General features: G+C 63.1%; 1 protein-coding gene across 3 annotated transcripts; it reads left to right on the forward strand.

The window, feature by feature from the left end:
- Window positions 1-220: 220 nt before the first annotated feature.
- ALDH16A1 (aldehyde dehydrogenase 16 family member A1) lies at window positions 221-18,104 on the forward strand. Of its 3 annotated transcripts, XM_048832459.2 has the most exons (17): window positions 222-402; window positions 1,770-1,872; window positions 2,222-2,348; window positions 2,556-2,734; window positions 2,999-3,076; window positions 3,590-3,774; window positions 4,156-4,308; window positions 4,730-4,927; window positions 5,430-5,528; window positions 5,962-6,098; window positions 7,240-7,345; window positions 7,429-7,589; window positions 9,540-9,707; window positions 13,994-14,198; window positions 14,593-14,778; window positions 17,245-17,370; window positions 17,864-18,104. In XM_048832459.2, exons 1-17 carry the CDS (start codon window positions 310-312, stop codon window positions 18,035-18,037), a joined length of 2,478 nt encoding a protein of 825 aa, XP_048688416.1. In that variant the 5' UTR covers window positions 222-309; the 3' UTR covers window positions 18,038-18,104. The 3 variants fall into 3 exon arrangements, with proteins under 3 accessions (XP_048688419.1, XP_048688417.1, XP_048688416.1); XM_048832462.2 differs by lacking the exon at window positions 14,593-14,778 and having other exon boundaries at window positions 221-402; XM_048832460.2 differs by lacking the exon at window positions 5,430-5,528 and having other exon boundaries at window positions 221-402.
- The last annotated feature ends 5,486 nt before the right edge of the window (window positions 18,105-23,590 follow it).

Raw genomic sequence — 23,590 nt, forward strand, 5'->3', positions numbered from 1 at the left:
ACTTCCCGTCTTCCGCCACAATTGCCATCACAGAGCGAGGCGGGACTTCCGGCGATTCACTTTCTGGTTCTTTGTCAATTTCGGAGAGGCCCTTTCCGGCTTTTGGACGCCACACTTCCGGCTGCGGTCTGCCACACTTCCGGTCCCTCCGCAGTGCGGTTTTACCTTCTTCTGGCGGAAGTGACCGAGCTAGGTCATGGCCCGTCCCCGAAACCCTAGTCTCCATGGTGCTCCGGAGGCCGGAAGTGGAGCTGGGTCCCTCCAGCGGCCAGGGGCGGGCTGCCTGGGGGCAGAGTCCTGCGGGAATCAATGGCTGGAGCTGCGGGGGGGCGCCCGTCCGTGTGGGACATCTACAGCTCCATGGAGTATGGGCCTGCCCCAGAGGGGGCGGGGCCTGCCCAGGTAAGGCCCCCCCGCCCCCACATTGGGAGCCCGGACTCCTGGGTTCTCTCCCCGGCTCTGGAAGCGGAGTCGGGGGGGTCTAGTGGTTAGAGCAGGGGGGGGGGTGCTGGGAGCCAGGACTCCTGGGTTCTCTCTCCAGCTCTGCCCCAGGCTGCGTTAAATTGGTTGAGTCCCACACAGCTCTGTGTGCCTCAGTTTCCCCATGGGCAGCGACAGCCCCGCTGGCCGCCTGGCCCTCGGCCAATGCAGAATTGCCGAGACGGCGAGATTCCACTTCCCCTTCCCTACCCCCACCCGCAGCCCTGACCTTGGCGTAGCTGAGCCAGCACCCGGGGTGGCGCGGGGGGAGGGGACACGCCTGCCCTGCGCCGAGACCCCAGCCCTGGGCCTGTCCCGCCTGGGTTTTTCCACTGTAGCCCCAGCTCTCGTCCTGCTGCGCGGACATCGCACCCAGAGCCAGGAGCTCGTCCCTTGGGGGGGGGGGGGAGCAGTACAAGAATAGAACCCAGGTGTCCTGGTACCTGGTCACCGCCTCCGAGATCCCACTCCCTTTCCAGGACTCATAATAGAACCCAGGAGTCCTGGCTCCCAGCCCCCTGCTCTAACTACTAGACCCCACTCACAGCTCGGGAGAGAACCCAGGACTCCTGGCTCCCTAATTTCCAGTCTTTAAAACAGGCCCCTCCATGTTAAAACACATCATAGTGGGCTTCGTAAGAGCTGGGATCCAATGATTGACAGCCAGGACTCCTGGGTTCTGTCCACAGCTCTGACCCTCTGTGGCAGGTCCATTCCCCCTCTCTGTACCTCAGTTTCCCCGTCCGTTTAATCAAACAGTGGGTAGCGTTTCATTTCAGCCCGCAGGGGTGCGTCTACTGTGCTGGACTAAGAATCAGAACGCAGCGATCCTGCTGGGAACACCCCCTGTCCCTGCCACAGCGGGACCCCTCCCCTCCCACACCTGAATGGGCGTTCTGCAGAGAATCCCCCTTTTGCACTATAGGGCTTAGGACCCACGGTGGCCACGTTCTGCTTCCAGCCACTAAACCAGTGGTTCCCAAACTTTTGTACTGGTGACGCCTTTCACATAGCAAACCTCTGAGTGCGACCTGCCCCCCCCCCCTAAATTAAAACCACTGTTTTATAAATGCTGGAGGCAAAGCGGTGTTTGGGGTGGAGGCTGACCAGTTGCGACCCCCCATGTAATAACCTCATGACTCTCTGAGGGGTCCCGACCCCCAGTTTGAGAACCCCTGCACTAGAGGGCAGTGTGGGGCCGATCGCCCCCTGGTGGGTATGCGATGTATTGTCGAGGGTCTGACAGTCCGTTCCAGGGGGTGTATTTCTCCTGCTTCCCTGCCCCCCAGGCCTGGCTGGAGACTCACGGTCGAAGCTTTGGGCATTTCGTGGCCGGCAAATGGTGGAAGCCGGAAGGCAGAGAAACCGCCAGCGACACCAATCCAGCCACAGGTTCAAGCCCAGACCCCGCGCGACGGCTGCGGCAGCTCACGGCATCTGACTCTGAAGGCTTAAACTGGACCTTGAGGGGGTGGGCGGGGAATGGGACTGGGGGCCTCTCCCCGTAGGGGGCCGCTGGCTCCCATCCAGCCCCAGGGCGGGGGGACTGACGGGCTGAAGGGGACCGGGAATGGGACACGGGGCCTTTGCCCTCTAGGGAGCGCCGGCTCCCGTCCCAGCTGTGGGATTTAGCTCAGTTCTGAGCAGAGTGTGTGTGTGTGGGGCGGGGCTGTGGGGGGGGGCAGGGAGATCTCTCCATGGGGCTCCCGGCCCCCTGGGCTGACCCCATTCCCCTCACCAGGGGAGCTGCTGGCCACCACCCTCCAGGGGGAGCCGGAGGACGTAGAGGCTGCTGTCCAAGCTGCCACGAAAGCCTTCGAAGCCTGGAGCCGCCTGCCGTGCCACGCCCGAGCCCGGCACCTGCACAAGTGAGCGCCGGCCGCGGGGGCGCCGGGGGGCGGGGGGGGGAGGGGGCGTTTGCTTGGGGCAGGGGGAGAAACGCACCCGGTTTGGACGTGTGGTTCTGTCGCCACCTAGTGGCGGCAGCCTGCCTGGCGCCCGCGAAGCTGCCGCGGGGCCCCCCTCCTGCCTGGCATGCTCGGGTCGCGGCTGACCCCGGCCCCTCCCTTCTCCAGCATGGCCCGGACCATCCAGAAACACCAGCGCCTGCTGGCGCTCCTGGAGAGCCTGGATACCGGGAAGCCCATCGGGGAGGTCCGGGACCGGGACGCGCCCCTGGTCGTCCGACATTTCTACCACCACGCCGGCTGGGCCCAGCTCATGGGCACCGAGATGGGGGGCTGGAAGCCCCTGGGTGAGTATCTCGTCCCAGAGAGAAAGGGACCGCGGTGGGGTTCCCTCGCCCCGTGCTGGAGCCCCGCGCCTGTTTACATGGGGGAAACTGAGGCACGATGTGGGAGCGGGGATTTTGGATTGCAGCAGGGCTCAGCACAGAACCCAGAGGTCCTGGCTCCCTCCTGCAACTGCTTGACCTCTCCTCTGCTCCCCGAGCCAGGGAGAGAACCCAGGAGTCCTGGCTCCCCGCTCTGACCTCTCTCTCTATCTCCTCCCCACCCAGGGGTGGTCGCTGCTGTGGTTACCTGGAATTCCCCATTGCTGCCACTGGCCTGGAAAATCTGCCCAGCTCTGGCAATGGGTAGGTGTGGGGGGTTGCCCCCTCTGTGCCCCCCATGTGTGCTCCCTTGGGATCCCCTCGCCCCTCTTGGGGTTCATCCCCCACCTCCATATTTCTATCCCCCCAGCTCCTCTTGGGGGGTGTCCCGTGGTTCTGAGTCCCCCCAGCCCCTGTGTGTCTCCCCTTGAGCTTCCCCACAGCCCCCCTTCTAAGGGGAAGGGGTTGCCCAGCTGGGATCCCCCCCTGTGATTGTTCCTGTCTGGGGGTCCCCCTGCTGTGAGCCCACTGCACCTTCCCCAGTGGTCCCCTCTGAAGCCCCCTCTCCCTTCTTTGGGGGTTCTCCTGCCCTGAGCCAACGTGCCCCCATGTGTGGTTCTCCTCTGAAGCCCCCTGTATGGGGGGGTCCCCCTTCTCTGAGCCCCCTGCAGCCCGTGCCCTGAACCACCCATGTGTGGTCCCCCTCTCCCCTCTGTGAGGGTCCTCCTGCCATGAGCTCTCTGCACCCCCTTCTTGACCCCCATCTACCCCCCCCAGGGAACACCATGGTTCTCCTTCCACCCCCCCGCGCCCGGCTCTCTGCCCTGCTGCTGGCCGAGCTGGGGGCCCAGGCCGGGCTGCCCCCAGGGGTGCTGAATGTGCTGACGGGGGAGGGGGCGCTGGCCGGGGGGCTGGCTGCCCATCCTGGGGTGGATGCTGTGGCTGTGGCTGGCTCTGTGGAGGTACGTGTTTCCAGGCAGGGGGTGTCCCCCTGACCCCCATGTGCCTGAGGGCGGGTCCATGGGGGGTGGTGGAAATGGGGGGCTGGTATCTTGGGGGGAAGCTTCCATGGTCTAGGCTGGGGGGATGGGAGGGGGCTCTGGACAGCTGAGTTGAGGGGGAGTGGGGGGGCCCTGAAGGGAGGGGACTGCTGTGTCTTGGAGGGGCCTGGGGTGCGGGGTCTGGGGGGAGGGGGCTGCTATGGTCCATGGGGGTTTGGGAGGCTGGACCCTGTGGGGGGGGGCGGGGAGGCTGGGGACCTAGGCCATTGGGGAGGGCTGGGCTGGTGGAGTTGGGGGCTGCCCTGGCCCCATTCCCAACACCCCCCTTTCCCCTCCCCTCAGGTGGGGCGCTCGCTGCGCCGTGCAACGGCCGGTGGGGGCCCCCGGCTCTCGCTGCAGCTGGGGGGTGACACCCTGGCCATCGTCTTCGACTCGGCCGACCTGGATGGAGCAGCTGTGGGGCTGAGCGATGCCGTGAGCTGCCAGCGGGGCCTGGTGAGCAGGGAGCGCAGCCTTCCCCTAGGGGGCGCCAGCTGGCGGGGAACGGGGCGCGGGGCCTTTCCCCTCTAGGGGGCGCCGGCTCCCAACCGGCCCCAGTGCTGGGCCTGGCTGGCTCGGGGAGGGGGGAATGGGGCACGGGGCCTTTCCCCTCTAGGGGGCGCCGGCTCCCATCTGGCCCCAGGGCAGGGACTGGCTGGCTCGGGGCGGGGGGGGAATGGGGCACGGGGCCTTTCCCCTCTAGGGGGCGCCGGCTCCCATCTGGCCCCAGGGCAGGGACTGGCTGGCTCAGGGGGGCGGGGAACAGGCCCCCTCTGGATTGTGACTCTGTGGCCCCTTAGTGGCCGCAGCCTGCCTTGCCGTGAGGGCCTGTGCCCTGCAGGGGGCGCCGGCGTGTCGTTAACCCCTTTCCCCCCAGGCTCCCGGCCCCGGGGCGTTGCTGCTGGTGCAGGAGGCCGTGGCCGGGGCACTGCTCCAGCGGCTGAAGATGCGGCTGGGGCAGCTGCGTGTGGGGGACCCGCTGGACAAGGCCATGGATGGGGGGGCCCTGGCGGACGAAGCCCAGCGGGGCGCCATAGAGACCTACGTGGAGGAGGCCCGGGCAGAGGGGGCTGAGGTGAGGGGCTGGGTCTAGTGGGTAGAGTGGAGGGGTGCAGGCTGGGAGCCAGGACTCCTGGGTTCCCTCTCCGGCTCCGGGAAGGGAAGTGGGGTCTAGTGGTAAGAGCAGGGGGGCTGGGAGCCCGGACTCCTTGGTTCTCTTCCCAGCTCTGGGAGGGCAGGGGAGTCTAGTGGTAAGAGCAGGGGGGCTGGGAGCCCGGACTCCTTGGTTCTCTTCCCAGCTCTGGGAGGGCAGGGGAGTCTAGTGGTAAGAGCAGGGGGGCTGGGAGCCCGGACTCCTGGGTTCTCTTCCCAGCTCTGGGAGGGCAGGGGAGTCTGGTGGTAAGAGCAGGGGGGCTGGGAGCCCGGACTCCTGGGTTCTCTTCCCAGCTCTGGAGGAGGGGAGTGGGGTATAGTGGTCAGAGCAGGGGAGCTGGGAGCCCGGACTCCTGGGTTCTCTCCCCGGCTCCGGGACGGGGGGTCTGTCTCTGAGGCTCGTGCTGCTGTCTCCCCACACGCAGATTTTCCAGGCATGGGCAGCTCTCCCGGCCCGAGGGCCCTTCTACCCCCCAACCCTGATCACCGGAGTGGCCAGCACCTCGCGCTGCGTCCGGGAGGAGGTAGGGGGCACCCCCCCCCTCCCCGCCCGAGGGCCAACCCAGGCTCCCTCCGCCTGCCTGCTGGGCCATGCATGGGGAAGTGGTGACCTCTGGTGGCCACAATCAGAATTGCAGCTCTCTGCTTTTCCCCCCCTAGGTCTGCCTGCCAGGGGAGAGCATCCCCCACTGAGCCCCTGGTCCGCTCCCTGCAGCCCAGTGCCCCCGGCTGAGCCCCCCACCCTGCAGCCCAGCGCCCCCCGCTGAGCCCCCCACCCTGCTCCCCGCAGCCCAGTGCCCCCTGTTGGCCCCCCCGCCCCGCTCCCCGCAGCCCAGCACCCCCTGCTGAGCCCCCCGCCCCGCTCCCTGCAGCCCAGCACCCCCTGTTGGCCCCCCTGCCCTACTCCCTTCAGCCCAGTGCCCCGTCTCCCAAGACTTCTCTTGTCCCCTACTGCAGATCCTTGGGCCGGTGCTGGTGGTTCTGCCCTTCCGGACCGCCAAGGAGGCCGTGGCACTGGGGAACCACCGCCCCTCCGGGCTGGCAGCCAGCGTATGGACCGAGAACCTGCCCCTGGCCATGGAGGTGGCACAAAGGTTAGTTTGGAGCCCACGGTCCGGCTCCAGGATCCGGCTCCCCCCATCCCACCCTGTGCATCCGCTCCCAGAGCTGCAGGGATCCGGCTCATGTTTCCACCCCCCTGGCAAGGAAACTCCAGCCCTAGGGCTGCAGGTCATCTCCCTCCCTCCCTCCCGACTTCCCCTGGCCTGTCTGTCCACCCCACTTCGTTACGCTTGAATCCCGCTGCTCCCCCAGTTTCACTAGCGTCCCTTCAGTTCAACCCCTCGCCCGGGCGCTCGGCCCCGGGAGCTCCCCGTAGTAAAACCGAAACGAAGTTTATTGGATGCAGCAGAAGACGAAGCTTCACGTCCCCAGTCGTGGCGGGGCCGCCGGCCGGCCGGGATTTATCGCCCCGCAGCCACTGAGATCCGAAGCGTGGAAGTCTGAAGACTGTGGAGGGGCATTTTGTCGGCAGCACGTCCGACAGCCTGCCATGGAAACAGGTTCCCCCGCAGGGGTTTCCACACGTGGCCTGGCCCTAGGCTTCCACGGCTCTCGGCGGAAATATTTTCCCGAGGCTTGGTGCGTGCGGTCGGCGTTTGCAGTTGAAAAGTCCATCCTCCCCCACCTGCCTGCGCTTTCCTCCTGGCTCGCGAGAGGTTTCGCCCCCCGGGGTCGGCTTGGCCAGCCGAGAGAAAAGAGACCCTTGGCCAGCCAGCCAGGGAAGTGTTCCCTTGGGCAGATCTGTTCGAGAAACAGCCCATCTTGATTTCAGAATTGCCCGTGACGGAGAATCCCCCACGAGCCAGGGGAAATTGGGCCCGGGGTTAATTACGGTCACCGTTAGAAATTGACGTCTCGCTTCCAGTCTGAATGCGTCGCGCCCCGACTCCCAACTGCTGGCCGCGTGGGCCCCGGCTTGGCTCGCTGATGGGCCCGTGGCTTCGCTCTCTGAGCTCCCGTTCGCCCCCGTCGGTCCCCCGCTGCCCCGACTTTTTCTTGGTCTCCCCGGCGCGTCGGACGAGCGACAAGTTTGGTGCTTTCTGCCAGGCCCCCGCCGAGGGATCTCGCTGTGGGAAACGCGCCCGTTTGTCTCTGCGTACCCGCACTCTGGGGCCAGCCTGGGGCCCCTGGGCTCTGACACCCCCCCCCACCCCATCTCTCTCTTTGTGGCAGCCTGCAGGTCGGCACCGTCTGGATCAACGGGCAGAACTTCTTTGACGCGGCTGCGGGCGTGGGAGGAACCAAGGAGAGCGGGAACGGCCGGGATGGAGGCAAGGAGGTGTGTGGGGCTGAGCCGGGAAGCGGGGGATATGAGGCTGGAGGGCCCGCAGGGCTGACTTGTCCCTTCCTTCCCCCTCCTAGGGCCTGTACGAGTATGTCAGGCCGAGCTGGCAGAGCCGGCCCCGGCCTGGCCCCACGGAGCTGGACTACAAAACTTTTGCTGCCTCCTATGGGGCTGACCCTCCCTCTGTTCCTGGGCACAGTGGGGTAGCCTGCCCCGAACTGGAGGAAAACATGCCAAGGTACTGATGACTCATGGTCCCTCAGAGCTGGCCCCCCTTGCCTGGTGCTGGGACGCGGCCCCTCTGGGGTGGGGCGCAGGGGCCGGGTATACGGGGACCCTTCGCCTGGCCCTGAGACACAGCCCCTCTGGGGTGGTGCGTGGGGGCTGGTTATACAGGGACCCTTCGCCTGGCCCTGAGACACGGCCCCTCTGGGGTGGGGCGTGGGGGCTGGTTATGCAGGGACCCTTCGCCTGGCCCTGAGACACGGCCCCTCTGGGGTGGGGCGTGGGGGCTGGTTATACAGGGACCCTTCGCCTGGCCCTGAGACACGGCCCCTCTGGGGTGGGGCGTGGGGGCTGGTTATACAGGGACCCTTCGCCTGGCCCTGAGACACGGCCCCTCTGGGGTGGGGCGTGGGGGCTGGTTATGCAGGGACCCTTCGCCTGGCCCTGAGACACGGCCCCTCTGGGGTGGGGCGTGGGGGCTGGTTATACAGGGGTAATATTCTCTCTAAATTTTTCCATCCACGTGCGGCGTGAATTTTGTTCTGTGGAGCCCCAACAGGGAGGGAACATGCGGGTGTGCACCATCACCTCCGTACTTTCAGGACACCCCTTATCCCCCCACTCCCCCCCCCCCCCCCGAGAGCTCCCAACGTCCCACAGCTCGTCCCTAGCTGGGTGGTGGGGAAGGTCTGACTTCAGGTGGCGTCCGCAGCGCCTGCCAGTTCATTCGTCCAGCCTCCTTCCGCGGGGATGAAATCCAGCCACCGCTGGGGAGGGAAATCGCCCCCAGCTGGCGCAGCAAGCCCTGTGCAGTAGTTGGGAAAGAGACGGGGAATTTTGGGCAGGAAGAATCTTTCCCTCTCATGCAAAATCCTGGAGCTATTTAATGTTCGGACGGGGCTTCATCTGTCAAAGTCTCCTCTGAAGGTAAAATATAACATGGCCCCGTCAGCATCCCCGTAAATGTGTCTTTCTAAATCGAGACATTAAGGCTCAAAATAATTGTCCAAAACGCACCTTCCCTCCTCTCATATTAACCGTCCGAAGTGCTTTAAAAGCCCCGTCGACTATTCACGTCTCGCACTGGAGTAGGCTGGACGCTGAAAGTAACGCCAGCAGGTCCACCCTTGGATTCGCACCCTGGCAGACAATGTTCCCGAGTCTCGGTTGTTACCGGGAACATTTACACCGCGCTTTCCAGACACGTGGGCTCGGGCAAACTTTCACTTGACGTGGCGTTTTCGCCCACTCCTTTCCCTGAGAACTACTTGGCAGGGTCAGGACTAGATAACACCCCTCTTCCGCTGCCCGCGAAAAACTTTTCAACCACCGCGAGGGGGAGTTTAAATCAACCACGGAGGAAGGCTGTCATTGGAAATCAGACCAAAATGGTTCTCTTTGAGTCATTTCCATTTAAAATGCAAATCCAGTGCTCTTCAGCGCTTTGTGTTTGTAAATCTCAAAGGGTTTTGCAGGGAAATGGAGAAACTGAGGCACGGTGTGGGGGTGAGGTGACTTCCCAAGGCCACACAGGAACTCAGTGGCAGAGCAGGGGAAAGACCCAGAGTCTCTTCATTCCCCAGGCTCCCCCAGCTCGGGGGCTGTGGCAGGGAGAGATGACTCCCATCTCTCCCATCCCCACCGCAGGCCCAGGGCCGGGGAAGAGGCGTCTCTGCCCACCCGCCCCCCCATAGCCCTGCATGGCCCAAGTTTCTCCAAAGCCCCATCACGGCCCCCCCCCACCCCATTCCCCCCACCCACCCTACACATAATCCACACTCACCCGTGTGCGGGCCTGCACCTTAGAGGGAACACAGACATGCACCCCTCGTCCGGCGCTGAGATGCAGCCCCTCTGGGGCGGGGCGCGAGGGCTGGGTGGACAGGGATCCCCGGCCCGGTGACGGCTTTCCAATGAGCGTGAGGGTTCAGGGGTCACCTCGGCCCCCCTTGTGTCTCTGCAGGGTGGACAGAACCTACAAGCTCTACTACGGAGGGGCTCAGAAGCGACCCGAGGGAATGGCCTCGCTCCCCGTCCTCGACCCCGCCGGCAACGTGCTGGCGTACGTGGCGGACGGCAGCGCCAAGGACATCCGCAACGCCGTGGAGGCGGCTCACAAGGCCGCGCCAGGGTGAGATGGGGAGCAGCTCAGGACTCCTGGCTTCTCTGCCCGGCTCTGGGAGGGGAGTGGGGTCCAGTGGTTAGAGTGGGGGGGCTGGGCGCCAGAACCCCCGGGTTCTCTCCCTGGCTCTGGGAGGGGAGTGGTGTCTAGTGGTTAGAGCAGGGAGGCTGGGAGCCAGGACTCCTGGGTTCTATCCCCAACTTTGCCCCTGAACTCGCTGTTTACCCTTCGTGCCTCAGTTTCCCCCGTGTACCGAGCAAGGCCACTCCTCGCCGTATGAGGTCTGGCTGCAGGTTGGGGCCCTCTCTGAGTTCATAGAATCATAGAATATCAGGGTTGGAAGGAACCTCAGGAGGTCATCTAGTCCAACCCCCTGCTCAAAAGCAGGACCCATACCCAGTTAAATCATCCCAGCCAGGGCTTTGTCAAGCCTGACCTTAAAAACTTCTAAGGAAGGAGATTCCACCACCTCCCTAGATAACGCATTCCAGTGTTTCACCACCCTCCTAGTGAAAAAGTTTTTTCTAATATCCAACCTAAACCTCCCCCACTGCAACTTGAGACCATTACTCCTCGTTCTGTCATCTGAGAACAGTCTAGAACCATCCTCTCTGGAACCACCTCTCAGGTAGTTGAAAGCAGCTATCAAATCCCCCCTCATTCTTCTCTTCTGCAGGCTAAACAATCCCAGCTCCCTCAGCCTCTCCTCATAAGTCATGTGTTCCAGACCCCTAATCATTTTTGTTCCCTTTCGCTGGACTCTCCAATTTTTCCACATCCTTCTTGTAGTGTGGGGCCCAAAACTGGACACAGTACTCCAGATGAGGCCTCACCAGTGTCGAATAGAGGGGAACGATCACGTCCCTCGATCTGCTGGCAATGCCCCTACTTATACACCCCAAAAAGCCATTGGCCTTCTTGGCAACAAGGGCACACTGCTGACTCATATCCAGCTTCTCGTCCACTGTAACCCCTAGGTCCTTTTCCGCAGAACTGCTGCCGAGCCATTCGGTCCCTAGTCTGTAGCTGTGCATTGGATTCTTCCGTCCTAAGTGCAGGACCCTGCACTTATCCTTATTGAACCTCATCAGATTTCTTTTGGCCCAATCCTCCAATTTGTCTAGGTCCCTCTGTATCCTATCCCTCCCCTCCAGCGTATCTACCACTCCTCCCAGTTTAGTATCATCCGCAAATTTGCTGAGAGTGCAATCCACACCATCCTCCAGATCATTTATGAAGATACTGAACAAAACCGGCCCCAGGACCGACCCTTGGGGCACTCCACTTGATACCGGCTGCCAACTAGACATGGAGCCATTGATCACTACCCGTTGAGCCCGACAATCTAGCCAGCTTTCTACCCACCTTATAGTGCATTCATCCAGCCCATACTTCCTTAACTTGCTGACAAGAATACTGTGGCCAGGTGGTGCCAGCCTGGAGCAAAGTGTTGCCCACTTTCTGGCCCACTGCCAGGTGCCAATAATCTTTCCCCGGCCCCCGGCCTCGCCTCTCTTATCTCTCCCCCAGCAGCGGGGTGGCCAGAGTCCCCAGAGAACTGAAGAGCCGCTGGCTCATTGCAGCTGGGACCCGCTCGGCATCTCACGCCGCTGGAAATGGTTTGCTCCTCGGGGAGCCCTGCCAGGTGGCGGGGCGCCGGAGGGCGGGATGCGTCCAGAGAGCCAGGATCTGATCAAACCGAGGGGAGAATCATTTTTGCCTAAATTTTCCAGACACTTTTCTTGTTTGGGGCGAAAGTTGGAGAAGTTGGACGGTTTTGCCCCCGAAACTAGACGGTTTTGGCCCCCCTCCCAGACAGGGACAATGTAGATCCGGAACTGCCATGGCTCGGCCTTATGGGAGTCCCTGGCTGTGGTGCATCATGGGAGAGGTAGTTCGGACAGTCTCCTCCACAGGCTGTGCATCATCTCCCATGGTGCACCACAGCTCCCCCTGGCCTGGGAGCGGGTTGCATAATGGGAACCCCTGGCTGTGGTTAGGGTGGCCAACTTTCTACTGGCACAAAACCAAACACCCTAGTCCCGCCCCTTCCTCAAGGCCCCGCCCCCGCTCACTACATTCCCCCATCCTTGGGGGCTCGCTCTCCCGTCTCCCGTACCCTCACTCACTTTCACTGGGCTGGGGCTGGGGCAGGGGGTTGGGGTGTGGGAGAGGGTGAGGGCCCTAAATGGGGGTGCAGGTTCGGGGCAGAGCCAGAAATGAGGGGTTCAGGGTGTGGGAGGGGGCCCTGGGCTGGGGTAAGGGGTTGAGGGCTCTGGGCTGCAGGTGCAGGCTCTGGGGTGCAGGAGGGGGTACGGGCTCTGGGCTGGGGGTGTGGGCTCTGGGGTGGAGCCAGGGATGAGGGGTTTGAGGTGCAAGAGGGGGCTCCAGGCTTGGGGGTGGGGCAGAGGGGTTCAGGGTGTGGGAGGGGGCTCTGGGCTGAGGCAGGGGGTTGGGGTGCAGGAAGGGGTGAAGGCTCTGGGGTGGGGCCGGGGATGAGGGGTTTGGGGTGCAGGAGGGGGCTCTGGGTTTGAGGGGGCTCAGGGCTGGGGCACAGGCTTACCTCAGGCAGCTCCCAGTCAGGGGCACAGCGGGGCTAAGGCAGGCTCCCTGGCTCCACCCCACCCCACCCAGCTCCCATTGGCCGATGCTCGGGGCGCGGACAGCGCACCGAGCCCCGTGGCCCCCCTGCCTAGGAGCCGGACCTGCTGGTCGCTTCCGGGGCGCAGCGCGGTGCCCCAGGACAGGTAGAGACCAGCCCCGCGGCACCGCTGACCGGGACCCACTAGGGTCCCTTCTCAAGTGGGCGTTCGGGTCGAAAACCGGACACCTGGGCCCCCTCGCTGTGGTGCATCATGGGACTTGTAGTTCAAAGGCTCCTCCTGCTCTAGTCTGTTCTCTGGGGCAGGCAGGCTCCCTTCCTGGACTACACCTCCCCCAGCAAGGAGCCACACCCCCAAAGACCCCCCCCCAAGACACAGAACCCCCCCACGCTGACCTGCGGGGACTTCGCTTCCCCCGGCCCCAACCCCCCCAAGCTGTAAATTGCAGCCCTGCTTTGCAGCCCCCCCTCCCCCCACCAATGCCCAGTGCTGCTGAGTGACAGCCCCTGAAATTCGGGGGTGCCTCGGGCGGGGAGGGGGTTCAGGATTCCCCCTCGGGCCAGTGGGGAAGAGAGGGGCCAGGAGGGTGGCGCAGGGGCAAGGAGTGCAAAAGGCACTTACATTTTATTGCTTTGTTGTCTGGGGCTTGACTGGCGTAATCTAATGGGGGGGGCAGGGGGCAGCTCCCGGACTCGGCCTCATCCACCAATCAGATCCACAGGGGCGCTGGGCTGGGGGGGGCCTGATCCCTTGGGGGTGGGGCTGGGAGCCAGGACTCCTGGGTTCTCTCCCCAGCACTGGGAAGGAAGTAGGGTCTAGTGGTTAGAGCCGGGGGCGGGGCTGGGGGCTGGGACTCCTGGGTTCTCTCCCCAGCACTGGGAAGGAAGAGGGGTCTAGTGGTTAGAGCGGGGGGAGGCTGGGGGCTGGGACTCCTGGGTTCTCTCCCCAGCACTGGGAAGGAAGAGGGGTCTAGTGGTTAGAGCGGGGGCAGGCTCAGACTCCTGGGTTCTCTCCCCAGCACTGGGAAGGAAGAGGGGTCTAGTGGTTGGAGCGGGGGGGCTGGGGGCCGGGACTCCTGGGTTCTCTCCCCAGCACTGGGAAGGAAGTAGGGTCTAGTGGTTAGAGCCGGGGGGGGCCTGGGGGCTGGGACTCCTGGGTTCTCTCCCCAGCACTGGGAAGGAAGAGGGGTCTAGTGGTTAGAGCGGGGGGAGGCTGGGGGCTGGGACTCCTGGGTTCTCTCCCCAGCACTGGGAAGGAAGAGGGGTCTAGTGGTTGGAGCGGGGGGAGGCTGGGGGCTGGGACTCCTGGGTTCTCTCCCCAGCACTGGGAAGGAAGAGGGGTCTAGTGGTTGGAGCGGGGAGGCTGGGGGCCGGGACTCCTGGGTTCTCTCGCCAGCACTGGGAAGGAAGAGGGGTCTAGTGGTTAGAGCGGGGGCAGGCTGGGACTCCTGGGTTCTCTCCCCAGCACTGGGAAGGAAGAGGGGTCTAGTGGTTAGAGCGGGGGCAGGCTGGGACTCCTGGGTTCTCTCGCCAGCACTGGGAAGGAAGAGGGGTCTAGTGGTTGGAGCGGGGGGGCTGGGGGCCGGGACTCCTGGGTTCTCTCGCCAGCACTGGGAAGGAAGAGGGGTCTAGTGGTTGGAGCCGGGGGCCGGGACTCCTCGGTTCTATCCCGGCTCCGTCTCTCTCCCGGCAGGTGGGGCAAGCGGGCGGCCCACACCCGGGCGCAGGTGCTGTACTATGTGGCGGAGAACCTGGAGCTGCGGCGGGAGGAGGTGGCGTCCCGGCTGGGGGCGCTGACAGGAGCCCCCCCCGAGGAGGCACGGCGGGAGGTGGACCTGGGCCTGGAGCGGCTCTTCCACTGGGCGGCCTGCTGCGATAAATCCGGGGGCGTCATGCAGGTGGGGCCCCAGAGCGCCCGCTCCGGACAGGGGGCAGCCAGGCAATGCCAGGGGGTGGGGATTGTGGGGGGGGGGATGTGGTGGGTAGGTGGCTGTGTTTGGGGGGGTGGGCATAGTGGAGAAGGTGGGGGGGGCGGGCCTTGGGGAGGTGAGGGATGGGGGGTGGGAACAGGGGAGGGGCTTGGGCGGTGTAGTTATGGGGTGCACCCAGGAGGGGGCGGGGCATGCAGGGCAGGAATGGGGGTGGGGTCAGGGGAGGGAATCTGGGGGTGAAGCTCTGCCCACAGGCTGAACCCAGCAGCAGGTGCCTGGGGGCAGGGTTGACTTTGTCTCGAGGGCTGGAAGAAGGTGGGGGGAGCCCAGAATCACCCCTCTGGCTTTGCCCCTCCCCCAGGAAACCCCCCTGCACGGCACCACCCTGCGGCTCTGCCAGCCCCTGGGCGTCGTGGGGGTCGCCTGCCCGGATGAGCATCCCCTGCTCAGCTTCCTGAGCCTGCTGGCCCCCGCCGTGGCCCGGGGCAACGCCGTGGTGGTGGTCCCCAGCCCGCGCTACCCGCTGCCCGCCCTGGACCTCTGCCAGGTACCCTCCCCCCCCGCGTGCCTCAATTTCCCCAGGCCAAAAAAGGGAGTCGTCACCCCACCCTGTAGAGGACATGGCCGTCGAGAGATGGAAAAGACGCTACTGGGAGCGTATGGGCCATTGGACTCTGAGACCCTCTGCCTGGGGAGTGAACCCAGGAGTCCTGCCTCCCAGGCTCCCTGCTCTAACCACTAGCCCCCACTCCCCTCCCGGTGCCGAAAGCAGTAACTATAGCTCCGTTGGCACGGGCTCCTGTCCGGCCCCCACTGAGCTGCCCCGGCTGGGAGCGACCACACGTGCCACTTCGGGCTTACGCTGTGTGAAACAGACCCATCCCCCCCACCTGAGATCGGGGTCCCCATTGGGCCGGGCACTGCACAGATTCCCCCACCCCCCGCCCGCCTGACTGAGATTAGGGGACCCCGGGGCGCCAGGCACTGCACAGACCCCTCCCCTCACCCGATCTCAAGCGGGGGACCCCAAGGCGTTCCCCTGACACAAGTGCAGAGCCCTGCGTGGCTACGTTTGGACCCGCGTCTGCGGCTGTCCCCCGATTTGCCAGACTCCATACACGTGCCCCGGATCCACAGGACCGGTGCCTAGAATGGATCAACCCTGAGAAGGCCGCGCTCGGGGCCCCCCAAACCCTGCTGGTTTACAGCCAAGGGGCAGCGTAGGTGGGACGGCCGAGCGGCTTAGAGACCTCAGGCCCCTGCCTTTGACTTTTCCCCGCTCACCATTCAGAAGCGGCCGGATTGGGCCGGGGGTTCCTCTTTTCTAGCTGTCTCGGGGTTTGAGCCCCGTGCGGGACTGACCTCTTCTCTTCCTGTGCGTACACAGGTCACCTCGTTACTAGGAGGACCAGATGGCTCGGTTTTATAGGGACAGTCCCGATTTTGGGGTCTTTTTCTTATCTAGGCTCCTATTACCCCCCACCCCCTGTCCCGATTTTTCACACTTGCTGTCTGGTCACCCTACTTCGTTACACTCATTTGCATAAGGCGGAGGTCCCCAAAGTGTGGGGCGTGCCCCGCTGGGGGGAAGCGTGAAGGAACATCCGGGGAGGGGGAGCACAGCGGGGCCCCGGGCCAGCCCGCACGGGGGTGGGGAGGAAGTACCACCTGGCCCCGTGTCGGGCCCAGGTCCCAAGCCTTATGGCAGCGCTCCCGCCCCCAGATCCTGGCCGTGGCCCCAGACCCATCCCCAGCTGTGGCCCCAGCCATGGCCCCATTACCCCTTCCCCTCCCCCGAGCCGTGGCCCTGGCTCTAGGGGGGCGCGGACATAGGTAAGGGGGGCGTCTGTCCTCAACAGTTTCGGGACCGCTGCCCTGGGTCGTTCATTATAACAGGGATCGTTAAGCTGAAGACAATGTCGAGCCGCCCGTCTCATATCTTTGATTTCATGGCTGGCTGCTCACAATCACCTGGGTAAAATAGAGGCCTGTAAGACATGAAAGGGACTTTGCATCACGCACACGCTTGGCATGGACGCTTTGGTTCGTAGCCATACGAGTCAACGGGTTCGAAATTGTCCGTCGGCTGCTTGCGCCACGGAGTTAGGGCCCTGCCAAATTCACAGCTCGTTTTGGTTCATTTCACGGTCGTTGGATTTTTCCCAGCGTCTGTTTCATGGTTTCAGATCTTTAAATCTGAAATTTCACGGTGTAGTCACTCACCGGACGCGGAGACAGGGGGGCATCTCCGACCCAAAGAAGGTGGGGTGTCCGCAAGGCGATTGTAAGGGGAGGGGTCACAGTATTGCCGGGCTCCCAGCTCCGTGAAATCTGGTCTCCCCTACGCTAGCCAGATGTCCCGGAGGGGTGAGATTTCATGATCCATAATGTGTTTTTCATGGCTGTGATTTTGGTAGGGCCTTACACATAGAGCAGGTTTTTAGTCAACCTGCACAGGGCAGCTTTAATGCATTCGCGCCCACTGGGCAGCACTGCAAAGCAATGGGGAAACTGAGGCACGGGGCGGGGTCCTCCAAATAAGGCAGAAGAGTCCCGCACACAATACAGCCTGCATGACCGCAGGGGGCGGTGGAAGTGAAGCGTTTCCATTAGCTTCCTCGTTAAGGAGCCCATTAATTACCTTCCTGAGTTGCTTGTCTCCGCTGCTAACAGCTGGGAACAATTAACGCCGGCCCGTGGGGACCCCGCTGGCCCAGCCCCAGGCGTGGGCCACGTGTTCCCTTCGGTGGCCGCATTCGCCCACGCAGGATTTTGTCTCCGAAACGCCCCATCAGTGGGTCCCATCTCTGGTTCTCTGTCCCTGACCTAGGCAACCAGCTCCCCGTGACAGGAGAGAACCCAGGAGTCCTGGCTCCCAACTCCCCTGCCCGTGGCTCTAACCACTAGACCTCTCTCCCCTCCCAAAGCTGGGATAGAACCCAGGAGTCCTGGCTCCCAGCCCCTGCTGGTCCTGGCTGCTCATAGGGCCCATCTGCTTCCTCCCCCCCCCCAGATCTTCGACACCTCGGACGTCCCTGGAGGGGTGGTGAATATTGTGACGGGGAATCGGGACCATCTGAGCCGGACGCTGGTGCAGCACCAGGATGTTCAGGCCATGTGGTACTTCGGGTCTCCGCAGGTGAGAGTGGCTCTGCCCCCACCGCGTGCCCCCCCCGCCAGCCGGTCCCTGCCCTGGGGCCGGGTGGGAGCCGGCACCCCCTAGAGGGGATAGGCCCCGCGCCCCATTCCCTGTCCGCCCCCCTCCAGCCCAGCCAGTCCCTGCCCTGGGGCCAGATGGGAGCCGGCACCCCCTAGAGGGGACAGGCCCCGAGCCCCATTCCCTGCCCTCCTGAGCCAGCCAATCCCTGCCCTGGGGCCAGATGGGAGCTGGCGCCCCCTAGAGGGGACAGGCCCCGGACCCCATTCCCTGCCCCCTGGAGCCAGCCAGTCCCAGCCCTGGGGCGAGACAGGAGCCGGCGCCCCCTAGAGGGGAAAGGCCGTGGGCCCCATTCCCTGCCCCCCCCCACTCCACCCCAGCCAGTCTCTGCCCTGGGGCCAGACGGGAACCGGTGTCCCCTAGAGGGGCCAGGCCCTACCTCCTGCGTCCTCATTTAACCCTTTCTCTCCTGCAGGGGTCCCAATTTGTGGAATGGGCCTCAGCCGGTAACCTGAAGCGGACCTGGGTGAGCCACGGGGCCCCCCGGCGGTGGGAGGACCCGGCCCAGGGGGCAGGTGAGGAGTTTCTGTACCAGGCCACCCAGTGTAAGAACATCTGGATCCCCATGGGGGAGATCTTTGCCAACTGAAGCCGAGGGTCCCCACCCCAAACCACGCAGCCTGAGGGCTACAATAAAAAGGGTTGGTATGGTTTAACCCTGCCCCCTGGTGGGGGTCCGTCTCCTGTTGCCTCATGAGCGTCATTGCCTGAATGGGGAAACTGAGGCACGAGGCTGGGGGGCGGGGGAGAGAGAATGACAACTGGAGTCTTGGCTCCCAGCCCCCCTGCTCTAACTGCTATGCCCCACTCCCCTCCCAGACCTTAAGGTACTGGAACTCAGGACTCCTGGGTTCTCTCCCAGGCTTGGGGAGAGGAGTGGGGTCTAGGGGGTTCGAGTGGGGTGGGAGGGGGAGCCAGGACTCGTGGGTTCTCTCCCCCGCTCTGGAAGGGAGTGGGGTCGAGTGCAGAGGTGGGCAAACTACCATCCTGCCCGGCCCTTGAACTCCCGGCCGGGGAGGCTGGCCCCCGGCTCCCGTAGCTACACCTCCATGCAGGCAGCATGGCTTGCACCCACCCACCTCCCCGGGTTTCCAGTACACCTGTCCTGCTGCTCTGAGCAGCATGGTAAAGGGGTGGGGGGCAAGGGGGTTGGATAAGGGGCAGGAGGTTCTGGGGGGTGGGCAGGGGATGGGGTGCAGGGTGCGGTTGGATGGGGCAGAGGTTCTCGGGGGTCTGGGGTCCCGGGGGGGCAGGGGATCCCGGGAGGGGGCAGTCAGGGGACAAGGATTGGGGGGGTTGGATGAGTCAGGGGTTCAGAGGGGGGCGGTCGGAGCAGGAAGAGGGAGGGAGCGGATAGGAAATGGGGGCCAGGCTGTTTGGGGAGGCACAGCCCCCCAACCCGGCCCTCCATACCGTTTCACAACCCCGATGTGTCCCTCAGGCCAAAAAGTTTGCCCACCCCTGGTCTAATGGGTTAGAGCCGGGGGGCTGGGAGCCAGGACTTCTGGGTTCTCTCCCCAGCTCTGGGACAGGAATGGTGTCTAGTGGGCGAGAGTATGTGGGGCAGGGGGGAATTACTGCCCCCCTCCCCGGGGAAGGGGTGGGCTGGGCCTGATGCCACAGGGCTGAGTGCCCTCGGGCGGAGGGATCGGTCCCAGGGCTGGGGTAGGGGTAGTTATAAACCTCGAATTTTATTGTCTCTTGTTAATGGTCATGGTTCGCCAGCCCACCTCGGTCTTAGAGGCTTGGCACACACGCGGTCCTCGTGCGCCTGCCCCAATGCTCTTCTCCACTCCCCTCCCCGAGCTGGGGAGAGAACCCAGGAGTCCTGGCGTCCCAGCCCCCCTGCTCTAACCCACTGGAGCGAAGTGGGCTACAGTCCAGACCAGGGGTGGCCAACCTGAGCCGGAGAAGGAGCCAGAATTTAACAATGGGCATCACCAAAGAGCCCCAGGAGTACATCAACAGCCCCCCATCAGCTCCCCCCCGCCCCGCTCCCAGCGCCTCCCGCCCACCGATCAGCGCCTGCCCCTCCCGCCCTGCACCTCCTGATCGGCTGTTCCCTGGCATGCAGGAGGCTCGGGGGGGGGGGGGGGGGGGGGAGTGAGGGCACACAAGGCTTGGTGGGGGGGGAAGTGTCACTGACTCCCAGGTGGTGCCCACTCTTGGCCCCATGCGGTCCCTGGGGGAACCCCCTTCAGTGCGACAGCCCTTCTCGGGGATCCTCTCTCTCTCGGGGGTTAGGCCCCTCCACCTCCTGGAACCACACCTGTCTGAGCCTTAGCACGCCTGTCTCTGCCCTGGGCCCCTCGCTCTGGACCCCCAGGGCGCCCACTCCCAGAGGTCCCCCCATCTCTAGCCCGGAGCAACTCTCAGCCAGCGTCAAACAGGAGGGTTTATTGAGCGTCTGAACCCAGCACAGGAAACTCTGACCTCTCAGGCCTGTCCTCCCTCCGCACAGCACATCCCAGTCTCCCCTGCATCCAGGTGGGCTCTGCCTGCTCCCTCGCTCCAGCCCCGAGCCCCCCTGCTTCCCAGCTGGGCAGCTGAGATCACCGGCCCCAAGCCCCCCTCTGTCCATTGTCTTCTCTCCGGGTAAACAGGGTCACCTGGCCTCCTCTCCCCTCTTCTGTCCTCTGGCCCCCCTGGCTGGAACCGGCTGGTCCGGTCACCGGGGTCCTCTCTTCCCAGCCCATTGTCCTCCCACTGGCCGGACCCAGCTGTGACCCCCGAGCTGGGCCTCCCGGTCACCAGTCGCTGGGGTCTCCGTTCTCCAGGCAATGGGCCAGGGTCCCCAGTTCCCTCGCCGGTCCCCTGTACCAACCAACTCCCTCTCCCATCACCTCGTTCCACCCATAACTTGCAGGGAAACTGAGTCCCACCCCCTCGGCATGCAAACCATTGGAAAAACCAAGAACCCCCCCCACTTTGTCACAGGCGGGAAGGGGAGCCGTGGGGGGAGGGCCAGGGGCTGAGCAGTGAGCACCCCCCGCGCATTGGAAAGTTGGCATCTGTAGCTCCAGCCCCGGAGTTGGCGCCTAGACAAGGAGCCGCATGTTAACGTCGGAAGCGCCGCGTGGGGCTCCAGACCCCCAGGTTGGCCCCCCCGGTCCAGACCAATATTGTACCTATTGGTGCTTTAGAAGGGTCAATTTCACAAAGCTGGAGACAAATATGAACCCCTGCTCTAACCACTAGAGCCCACTCCTGTCCCAGAGCCAGGGATAAAACCAGGAGTCCTGGCTCCCAGCCCCCCCTGTCTACCCACTAGACCCCACTCCCCTCCCAGAACTGGGGATAGAACCCAGGAGTCCTGGCTCCCAGCCCCCCCCCCCCGCTCTAACCACTGGACCCCACTCCCCTCCCAGAACTGGGGATAGAACCCAGGAGTCCTGGCTCCCAGCCCCCCGCCCCCACTCTAGCCACTGGACCCCACTCCCCTCCCAGAACTGGGGTAGAACCCAGGAGTCCCTGGCTCCCAGCCCCCCCTGCTCTAACCACTGGACCCCACTCCCCTCCCAGAACTGGGATAGAACCCAGGAGTCCTGGCTCCCAGCCCCCCCCCCGCTCTAACCACTGGACCCCACATCCATCCGCTCTAACCTCCCAGACTCTGTGACACCACCACCCCTATTCTTCACAGAATATTGTTACAATATAATTATAAAAAGAACAGGAGGACTTGTGTGACGAAGTGGGACTGTTCTTAATGTTTCCTCTGAATAGTGTGGGGGTGCCTCAGTTTCCCCCAGGCAGTTCTTAAGTATCTAGGGGGGTGGGGTAAGGGTGTATGATCATTGCAGAGCCCTAGAGGGCAGGTGTGTGCAGGAGTCTGGACACAGAGAATGGCCGACACCCTGTTTCCTGGCAACTGATGGCCTGGGCCCTTCCCCCCCTGCAAGGTGAGAGCTGAAGGGTTGGAGAACAAAGGAATCAGGTGACCACCTGGCCCGGGAAAGGAACAAAGCCCAGAGGAGGGGGTTAGGGGGCTGGAGGGAGTTTCAGTTTGGGGCTGGCTGGGACATGGAGTGAGGTGCAGACGTGGTTGTCTGGCTCACTACCCCCCAAAATGGACCCAGCTGAGGGGTCCCGTTCTCTGCACCTACAAGCTCTGTGTCAGACCATGTTCCTGTCGTCTAATAAACCTTCTGTGTTACTGGCTGGCTGAGAGTCACGTCTGACTGCGGAGTTGGGGGGCAGGACCCTCTGGCTTCCCCAGGAGCACCGCCTGAGCGGACTCGCTGGGGGAAGCGCATGGAGGGGCAGGGGAGGCTGAATGCTCCGAGGTCAGACCCAGGAAGGTGGAGCCGGGGGAGCTGTGTGTCCTGCAGACAGGCTGCTCACAGGCAGGCGACTGCCCCAGAGTCCTGACTGGCTTCATGGGGAGCAGATCCAGAGCATCGCCCAGGGACTCCGTGACAACTTGTGGCACCTTAGAGACTAACCAATTAATTATTAGAGCATCAGCTTTCGTGAGCTTCAGCATGCATCCGATGCAGTGAGCTGTAGCTCACGAAAGCTTACGCTCAAATACATTGGTTAGTCTCTAAGGTGCCACAAGTCCTCCTGTTCTTTTTGCAGACACAGACGAACACGGCTGCTGCTCTGAACCCTGTCAGTATAATTATAGCATCACTCTGGTATCTTTTGTGCAAGCTGAGGCGTGTGAGGTATCGTTAGACAGGTGATCATAGAATCATAGAAGATCAGGGTTGGAAGGGACCTCAGGAAGTATCTAGTCCAACCCCCTGCTCAAAGCAGGACCAACCCCCAAATAAATCCTCCCAGCCAGGGCTTTGTCAAGCCTGACCTTAAAAATATGTAAGGGAGGAGATTCCACCACCTCCCTAGGTAACGCATTCCAGTGTTTCGCCACCCTCCTAGTGAAAAAGTTTTTCCTAATATCCAACCTAAACCTCCCCCACTGCAACTTGAGACCATTACTCCTCGTTCTGTCCTCTGCCACCCCTGAGAACAGTCTAGATCCATCCTCTTTGAACCCCCTTTCAGGTAGTTGAAAGCAGCTATCAAATCCCCCCTCATTCTTCTCTTCTGCAGACTAAACAATCCCAGCTCCCTCAGCCTCTCCTCATAAGTCATGTGTTCCAGACCCCTCATCATTTTTGTTGCCCTTCGCTGGACTCTCTCCAATTTATCCACATCCTTCTTGAAGTGTGGGGCCCAAAACTGGACACAGTACTCCAGATGAGGCCTCACCAATGTTGAATAGAGGGGAACGATCACGTCCCTCGATCTGCTCACTATGCCCCTACTTATACATCCCAAAATGCCATTGGCCTTCTTGGCAACAAGGGCACCCTGCTGGCTCACATCCAGCTTCTCGTCCACTGTCACCCCTAGGTCCTTTTCCGCAGAACTGCTGCCTAGCCATTCGGTCCCTAGTCTGTAGCGGTGCATTGGGTTCTTCTGTCCTAAGTGCAGGACTCTGCACTTGTCCTTGTTGAACCTCATCAGATTTTTTTTGGCCCAAGCCTCCAATTTGTCTAGGTCCCTCTGATTCCTAGCCCTACCCTCCAGCGTATCTACCACTCCTCCCAGTTCAGAGTCATCTGCGAACTTGCTGAGAGTGATGATTGGCTGAGTGTGATCACCCTCTTTGTATGCACGTCCCATGCCTGTAGCTGAAGTTAGGAATATCGACTCTGTAACAATGATCAGTGGGTTTCCACCTGGGGAACGCCCGCCAGGCCATCAGTCCGGCTGGGCCCTTAGGAAGAACAATACGTCTTTGAAGATGTGTGTCACGGAGTCCCTGGGCGATGCTCTGGAACTGCTCCCCATGAAGCCAGTCAGGACTCTGGGGTAGTCGCCTTTCTGTGAGCAGACTGTCTTCAGGACACACAGCTCACACAGCTTCCACCTTCCTGGGTCTGACCTCAGAGCATTCAGCATCCTCTGCCCCTCCGTGCGCTTCCCACAGCGAGTCCGCTCAGGCGGGGTCCTGGGGAAGCCAGAGGGTCCTGCACCCCAACTTCGCAGTCAGACGTGACTCTCAGCCAGCCAGTAAAACAGAAGGTTTATTAGACGACAGGAACATGGGTCTAAAACAGAGCTTGCAGGTGCAGAGAACGGGACCCCTCAGCTGGGTCCATTCTGGGGGGCAGAATAGATATACGTATAG

This window comes from Caretta caretta, chromosome 23 (genome assembly GCF_965140235.1).
Source record: "Caretta caretta isolate rCarCar2 chromosome 23, rCarCar1.hap1, whole genome shotgun sequence".
In the NCBI taxonomy this organism is placed as follows: Eukaryota; Metazoa; Chordata; order Testudines; family Cheloniidae; genus Caretta; species Caretta caretta.

Bases quoted from the DNA above. Each gene is read 5' to 3' on its own strand.
- ALDH16A1 (XM_048832459.2), top strand. From the start codon at position 310: ATGGCTGGAGCTGCGGGGGGGCGCCCGTCCGTGTGGGACATCTACAGC. The intron at 3,077-3,589 runs GTAGGTGTGGGG...TACCCCCCCCAG, and splicing joins CTGCCCAGCTCTGGCAATGG to GGAACACCATGGTTCTCCTT. The intron at 14,779-17,244 runs GTACCCTCCCCC...CCCCCCCCCCAG, and splicing joins CCGCCCTGGACCTCTGCCAG to ATCTTCGACACCTCGGACGT.